General features: G+C 40.5%; 1 protein-coding gene across 1 annotated transcript in view; it reads left to right on the top strand.

Moving 5' to 3' along the window:
• Nucleotides 1-7,460, top strand: part of trim25 (tripartite motif containing 25) — a gene marked incomplete in the record, with an annotated part of 8,524 nt that extends 1,064 nt beyond the window's left edge. The window contains 9 exon segments of the mRNA XM_035660265.1: nt 398-493; nt 658-891; nt 1,563-1,731; nt 1,916-1,966; nt 2,150-2,284; nt 3,308-3,394; nt 3,731-3,871; nt 4,062-4,124; nt 4,216-7,460. Coding sequence (XP_035516158.1) covers nt 398-493; nt 658-891; nt 1,563-1,731; nt 1,916-1,966; nt 2,150-2,284; nt 3,308-3,394; nt 3,731-3,871; nt 4,062-4,124; nt 4,216-4,748 — 1,509 coding nt within the window.
• Nucleotides 7,461-8,834: the final 1,374 nt, after the last annotated feature.

Raw genomic sequence — 8,834 nt, forward strand, 5'->3', positions numbered from 1 at the left:
AGAGGAGCCTGAAGGAGGTGTGTGTCTGTCAGTATTCACTGAGAAGTTTAAAGAGATGGTTCAAAACCACTTAGGCTACTTCTAGGGGTAGGTTAGGTGTAATTTACTCAGGTTTTGACATAGGCCATTCACCTCTTGGAATTCTGGACCCCCCCCTCCCGAATTTGTTTGTTGTACTCACAGGAGTGAAAAACATTAACTTGACCTCTAGAAACAGAGTGTCTGTGACTCTACGTAATCTGCAGTTTCCATATAGGGACTATTTGTTTGGTAGAAAGTAGTTCCAAACTGGTTTTTTTTGCCTTCCTTGTTCCATATTTGACTGTGTGTAATGGTCCATGATTCGCTGTGAGCTGTGTCTGTATTAACCAAATGTGTCATATTTCTCTGTTTGTAGTTCGACCTGAGGGGGAAGTTGGGTTTGCTGATTGGGAAGATTACAAAGAATGAGGACATCCTCTCTCAAATGAGGGACATGGAGAACAAGCTAAAGGTAATTCTACTTATTACTTACTTTTACTTGTGAAAGAAGCTTAATTTTTAAACAACAATAAGGGATCTGTGTTCATTTGCAGTCCATTACAATTAGTTTTTGTATTGTAAAAAGTTATTTTGTGCTGCATTAACCTGTCTTGTTTAATCATGATCCTCCCGTAGGACTCCGCGACCAACAGGATGAGAGCTTTGACAGCTGACTATCAGCAGATGCGGGATATGTTGGCCCGAGAGGAGCGTGACGCTCACAGTGCAGTGGAACATGAGCTGGAGACTGGTCAGACCAAACTCAGGGGTCTCATGAAGAAGTTCACTGACAACATTGATGGTATGAGCAAAGCTAAAGAGGATATCCACCGCCTGCTGAGTCAGTCCCAAACTCTGGCCTTCCTACAGGTGAGATAGCTGTCATCATCTGCAGTAGCTGCAAACTGATCTGAATAATTTAGGTAAATGTAAGGAAAGCAAAAACTGCCTAGTTGGCCCTGACCATACATTCAAATATAAAGCAATGCTTTAAAAAGGCTTAGCAATATGTTATTTGATGCTCTGAACAGGTATGGAATTATTCTTGACAGTTGTTGCTGAGATCCTTATTTTTGCCTGCCTCTAACATAGGATGTAGCCACACACACGTACAGTACATACAGTATGTTGACACCAAACTAAAGGATTTCCCAGAATTTTCACTGGAGGGAAATATATTCATCTAGATATCTATTTTTACATGTCTGTCTTAATACAATACTCATGATGGGCATGAGTATTGTCCTCCTGTTCATACTGGCTGTGAAGAGATCCCTTCTTATAGTGAGTTCAGTGTAAGTGATGGAGGACTTTTACAGTAAGACTTAAGATAACCTGAGCCAGTAAATGATGGGAGTGAAAAGGGTTAAGCTGCACTTAATGTCTTAATGCCAGACTATCTTTTAAACTGGCTGCATACATGAATCAGCCAAAAATGTGTTAAGTTCAACCCAAGCCTGATGTGAATATTAGGAAACTCATTTTCTAATCTTCAAATTCTTCAAAATCAAAGAAGACAACATTGTATCCCTCCCTCACAGGCTTCACTTGACCTGCCCCCAGCCACAAACTTTGACCCTCACACCCCTCGAATCAGCCTGGACTCCAAGAAGGTGATGGCAACACAGGCCTTTGCTGCTTCCCTGAAGGAGTTTTTGACAGAGATCCTTAAACAGCCTGTTCAGTCCAGACTGCCACTGCTTAAACCAGGTGATTGTGGAATACACTGGATATTAAATCAAATGTTGACTTTATCGATTCTTTCCCTTGTGCAATCGTTGTATCTGAGATCTTCATTGGAGCTTTGTGTGTGTGTGGGTGTGTGTGAGAGAATCATTGAATAAAAGGCTTATTGTAAAGCACTATCCTAATGAAGTACATTTACCATTAACAGAACAAAAAGCACTTCCTGTCTCGGGAAGTACTGGACCTCAGGCACAATCTGGTATGTTCATCTCTATCGTATATGTCAATATGTGTGTGTGGTCTACATACTGAATCTCTAAAGATACATGCATACATACATTTCTGTCAGACACATATGTGCTTTGATAGCATTTTGTAACACAGGACTCTTTCCAATGTGATTAAATCAAAATGTCTTCTCATTTTACTTTCCCTGTTTCAGAACTACCAAAAGAGTCTCAAAAGCAGAAAAAACTGCCCAGGTCCCACAGTCCAGGTCGTCCACCCATCCAGCCATACTTCCCTGTACCTGTTTATATCCCACATGGAGGCTGGAATCCATCCCATTATCCACAGGGTAGGACAGACAGACAATCACAATGTGATACTGATCATGACAATATGATTAACAAATAACAAACAAACGGTGTAACAGACAGCTATGTGACTCTCAGACACAACAATGGGCTGACAGCAACATAGACTACACCAATTTTCACTGTGATTGTATCGTTTTTGTATGGAGCCAAAGGGTGGGAGACATGTGGGAGGCAACATATACAGTAAATGGGTGGGGTAAATAAAAAAAAAAAAAAACCTTTAAGTTCCACAGATAAACTTTTATGTTCTCTCGCAAAAAATTAGCTGTCTCCCGAGAAATACTCTGAGGGCTAAAAGCACTTCCCAGTATTTGTACCAGGCTGAAAATGTGTATTTCCGCTAAAAAGTGGCATTTTAATATGGGGGCCTTATGGAGATTTATTTATTTTTGCAGCCAGCCTCAACTGACCATTTGGCTCTCCTTGCTCTGAGTGCGTACCGGCCCCACTCACTGAACCCACTCACTGAACTGAAACACGGCTGTAGGTTCAGTTCAGCTCGCTCAGTGAACTGAGAACAGTCGTTCATGTGGGATAAACTCGGATACAGTTTCAGTACAGCCAACTGAAAACTCAAGTCTTACTCTATTATGTACAGCATGTATGTTTTCACGACACCTAATTATTAAATAAAATATTTTACGGATGAGTCCTACAGCAGTAACGGCAGCTGGCCGTCTGTCTGCAACCTTTTATTTCACAAAGCTCTCACCAACCCAAAACACTGCCATTATTGCAAGTGGTGGGTCGGCTCATGTGGGAACTGGTGGAAACTAAAATATCCCTTAAAATGGTTATGTGGTATTGGGTTAATTTTTCATGGATTAAAAGACTTTTGTAATCACAGTATCTGGCATGTCCTCGGCAGAAACAGCAGCTTCTGCCTCAGGATTTACACCTTTGAGCCCTGGAACTTCCGGTAACGCTATCTGTCCACATGTGCTTGATACGTGTTGGAAAAAACAACAAAAACGGACTTTTATATTTTTCTGCCTGTTCAGAGCTGCAGTGGGCTTCAGGCCATCCCCCACTCCCCAGGCCCAACAGTCCAGGTTCTCAATCCAAAGCAGCTCCAAAGAAGAGACCAAGTAAGAAAACTGTCCATTTTTGAATAGACTAATAGGTAACGTAACACTCAGGTGGCAGATTATTAGACACAGCTGACTAATGCAGTAAATCCTCCATGAAGGTTCTAATGTTCCATTGTTGAGAGAGGTGTTGATTCAACTTAATGGTCATTTTGGAGGCTGTAGTGTTTGTGTTGTTGAATTGTGTTGTGTTACATACGACGTGTGTATAATATTTTGTCCGCCCCATTTATATTAACGAGGGAAGAACTCTAGCTGCAGTTAACGATTGCAGTTACTTACTAAATTACACTTCACTGCACTTACTAAACAAACATATTGCGTTTTTTTCTTTAGAACAGAAAAAAGCTCCCCTATCCACTGAAGAAAATATGGGAAATAAGAGTCAAGCCTGTTCAATTGAAAACCTGCTGGATCTCAGTGGAAAAGACCTATCCAGAGGCCGTACTCCTGCAGCCGAATCCAAAATGAAACCAGGTAGACACTATCCACTGTCCACAAAAATCCACAAAAAAACCACTGATTTAGCAGTGCAACATTGTCGGACACACTGTGGAGAGTACAAATATATTAAAATTATTTTTTTTATTTATGGTTACCTTTTTGTACAACCTTTCTTTTGTTATCCATGTGCCTGATAACAAATGACTTTCTTCTTTTGTTTTAGAAACTCTGGGGGACATTCCCCCAGACATAACGTCTGCTGAAAAAAGAAGCGAACTTCTGAAATGTAAGTGTATGCATGTCGAAGGCATCTTCTCCTCATATGTTAATATATTATTATATGTTATTGGAATGCTCATTTTTTCTTTCCCTACCAGTTGCAACAGTGCTCACATTGGATCGAAAGACGGCCCACAAACGCATCGCACTGAGTGAGGGCTTCACAAAGGCCTCTGTGTCAGATGAACACACAGACTACCCTGACTGCCCTGAACGCTTCGCTGTCTGCTCCCAGGTCCTCGCCTCCAAGGGTTTCTCTAGAGGGCGCCACTACTGGGAAGTCAAACTAAGCAGCAACAACTTCATTGGTATAGGCTTGGCTTACAGCTGCATTGACCGCAAAGGTCCCACCAGTCGACTGGGCCGCAATGCCCAGTCCTGGTGTGTCGAGTGGTTTAACGTCAAGCTGTCAGCTTGGCATAACAGCAGTGAGACCGTGCTGGCCAATCCCAATTCAAAGCGTGTAGGTGTGCTGCTGGATTGCGAGGAGGGCACTGCAACGTTCTATAACGTGGCAGACAGGGCATATCCCTTCCATTCCTTTGTGTTTCCCTTTTCTGAAGCAGTGTATCCAGCTTTCTGGATTTTCTCAAGTGGCTCGTCCATTACTTTGTGCAAGATGCAGGCCTGAGGAGCATATGCACACATATACAGTCAGCTGATCTAATTACTGTCATTAATAATGGGAAAGAAAACTGCTAATTGTATTTAGAAAGCCAGTCTTGAATTTATTTAAAAATATAATATAATATATAACCCAACATTGGTTAAAATAATTTTCACATCAGGAGGCTGACTTGTTATTACCCCCCCCAGCTTTTGTTTACATGTTGTCTTTGTTTAAAGCACTATTCGTGATTACTGCTAAGTACCCTTCTGTTGGGTCTGCTTTGTACCAAGAAAATGAGAATAGATGGTGGTGGTTATTCAGCCCTACCTGAGAATATTGATACACAGACAGCTTGAAGTTTTACAACTAAAAGAGAGGTTAGAAGATTAAGGCACGTCATAGCTAATCTCCTTAGCTGTTAGCTATGCTAGCTGTGATTTACAGCTGCTGAATTTGTGGTTATGTGACCACAAATATTACGCTGGCTTCTGAAAACACAGGAAAAGTAATAATTCTTGTGTTTTCAAGTCTACAGTCTGCATCCTAAGACTGTGACGCACTGAATCACTTCATGGGGAGTGTGTTTGAAGCTATATTATATCTTACATGCAGAAGGAATAAAAAAAGAAAGCTGGAAGAAGTGGAAGCTGGGTTTCCTTATGTTGGTTTCAATTCTGAGAAATTTCATCTACTTTCTTCTTTTCTATAATTATAACACACGTAACACACACTGTGCACTGACGGTATGGCATGTGTGTGCTAATGTGTCTCCTGCATTGTAACTGCAGATTACTTATAATGCGCTGTCGACTGGTTGTGAATGCGACCGGATGAAGAAGTGAATTAATCTCTTCACTGTCCAGCATATGTCAGTACAGTGTTTTCATCTGAAGACTGCATTTGAAAAATGCATCTTTTGGTGTGTGCTGGAGTATAGCTGTTATAGGGCGGGGCGATATGACAAACATCAGGATTTTTTTCCCCATATCAGTCGATATCACTATGTCATGATATGAATAATTTCTGGAGACATTAAATATTCCTTTAAAATGAATAATCTCAAAAAAATGAAAACGACAAACATTTTATGGGCTGTAAATTCAAAGTCCAGCATGTAACAGCCTAGTCACTGTTGGGTTGTCATTTCTTTGCTGACACACTCACTGAAGATTCCTCTTGCCTATCCTACTTTTGATACCAAAACAATAGCATGCTAACTCAACCTCATTAAAATGTACACTCCTAGAAGATACCATGTGATTAGCTGGAAATAGATTTGTATCTGTGATGTGATTGGCTGCTCTGTCTGTAGGGTATGCTGCTTGTATTTAGTATTTTTAGGGAGATGAATTAATCTATTGTTTGTATCGCCCAGCCCTATCTGGTCACTTCCTCAACTCTGACTCAGCTGATGAGAACAGAAGCCACATAGACTCTGTTCTTATCAAGTTCTGCTTTTTCTTTGGATTATTGCTACAGCAAGGAAATACTGGGGGAGAGGGAACGGGATGAACTGCAGCAATAGTGCTTGGCTATGTTTGAACCTGGGATGTCATGCTTGCATGGCACGCCCCATAGAAATGCAGTGCTATACTATTTTATATCTATGGTAGGCACATTAAACCAACAAGCCATCAGAATGCTCTGTTGGCTTTTGATAAGGTTGTAAGGTAGTAAGATGTATATTAGTTTCACAGGGGTAAATTATTGTTTAATACAAAGTTTACTCCGGTCTGTAAGATGTTTGCTGAAGCACCCTGATGACATACAGTGGCTCATCTCCTGATGGGGCACCACTGGAGTCTATCAGCGGCTGGTCAGTGTGCCTACTGATCATTTTCATTCAGACATTCCAAGCTCATTTTGCAGGTGCTAAAAGCTAAAAAAGCTAAAAGCTGAGAAACTGTATGAGTGTCGAGCAGCAGAGATCTGTCTACACAACATACAGCACCGTAACAGTGAGCGTAGCTGTTTGAACATGGTTCTCGTTGATCTTTGTGACCGCACTGCATTTAAGGGGTTCAGAAGACACTGTTGTCTGGAGTAACTTAACTATTTTTAGGTGACATGTCAATATTTAAAAGTGCAGTACAGCACTGCATGTACAGTCTGAACCTGGGTAGTGAAATCTGCTGTTTTCACTATTTGCCGTTGCTTATCATCACAATGGACAACTGTGGTTTGGGACGTCATAGTTTGTGAGGCTATTGAGAGCTTTCCCATACCATAATGAGGGTCTGAGTACTGATGTTGTGTGAACTGGTTCACTATTTCTACAGACCTTAAATAATATATTGGTTCTATGATCTATGCTTAGTAGAATAAAGGTTTGGTTGTTTGGTTGGCTACTTCTTATGGCTTCTGTTTCTGGATTGTAAAATGTATCTTAAATCAACCGTGGACTCCAGTGGCTTGCAGACCTTTTTGTTGATCCTTGTTTGTGCAGTGCTGATCTGAAATGTAGTTCATTGTTCTTTGCATCTAATACTTTCATGGGACCCAGTACATTTGAGGATTTTACTCTGTGCCCTTTGACAACTCTACATTAAACCAACCCTCTGTGTAAGGCTTCACGTGTGGTGGTTTTGAGTGTACCCAAAAGGAGATGCATGGATTAAATATGAACATAAGATTGTGTGATTGTTTCTTAACAATAATATTTAGAATTAAGACAATCTGTTGTATTACAAATGAACCAGTGATTGTTGTCAATAAAAGCTTTTCTCTCTCGGACGCTCAGCTTTTTTCTTTTTAAGAAGCCTCAAATTATTTAAGGAAGCAAACTAACATTTAGGGAAATGTCCTGTTTTGCTGTCTACAGATGATAACATTGATATCAACCTCAATCTGTATGTCTCATTTGTGCAGCACATGGATGCTATTTATCTATTCATGAGTTACGATGTTTTGTATTTTTCATTAGTTTTTAGTTTCAGTTTACTCTGTTTATTTCCAGTGTGTTTGCTAGACTCATTGACTCACAGGCATGTAGACACACCTGTTTTAATAAACATGCACCAATGCCTCTGTGACATGACTAAACTGACTAAGACTTCCTGTATGCTACCAGTCCAGTTTTTAAGCCTGTCGGTAAACTACAATGTTTCTATAAATACATAGTGTTAGGTAACCCTTGCTCTCAGTGTTCCTTGCAAACTATATTTATTTCTCGAAATGTCAGTGTTCCTTTATTCTCAGTTAAAATACTGCAATAAAAACTGTTAATGTTGCTATCAATAACATGCTCAGAAGAGGTCTCATGTCGCTTTACTGCATCCTCGTTTCCCTCGCTTGCATCTTTTCCTTTCGCCTCAGTCCCTCCCGCCAGGGATGCACAGAGAAAAGAAAGAAAGAAAGAAAGAAAGAAAGAAAGATGCTTTTGACGTTTGGCGCAGTTTGTGTGTGCACACATATGAACTGTACTAATATTAAAATCTGATCTGACGGGCTGGTTCTTAACATTAGGATTACACTGTGATTAATGGCGGATGGACTGAGGCTGATAGGGTTTAGTTTGCCCCCATTAAGAGAGACGCTGTGCGCATTTACTATAAATTCATGCATCTCTAACAGGCACAGCTGTCATATAATGGAGAGAACTCAGCTTATCAAGTTTTATTTTCACCTCTGAATGTCATACTATGAAATGTAATGCTGCTCTTGCTGAAACCTGAATGTGTGCCAGATTCTGTTAGAGGGACATGGACACTTAGGTAAAACGGGCGAATAACAGAAATCTATCTTTCTCAACCAGCTCTCCCACCAATAAAATAGCAAATTGACTGCTCAAAGCGATGGACACAGCAATGTTTCAAACATAGTGAAGAAATCAGCAATGAATGCTCTGAGAGTTCAGCTCTTTAATGATATTTGCTGCAGGGACACTACTGCGTGCTTGGAAATGTTTAAAATAACTGAAAGCCTCCTCTGTCATTATTACACTACTTATTACACTCACATGCTGCATCAGTCCAACCCAGAATGAGCAAAGAAATCACCTGTAACCTCGCGCTGCTCCATAAAGAGGCAGAATGCCTATATTGTGTTTGTTCATTATGTGCATGTGTATTTACTGATATTGTGATACACTGTAAGAAAAAAACCCGT

This window comes from Morone saxatilis, unplaced genomic scaffold, assembly GCF_004916995.1.
Source record: "Morone saxatilis isolate NCDOM2014 unplaced genomic scaffold, NCSU_SB_2.0 Contig17, whole genome shotgun sequence".
Classification (NCBI taxonomy): Eukaryota; Metazoa; Chordata; class Actinopteri; family Moronidae; genus Morone; species Morone saxatilis.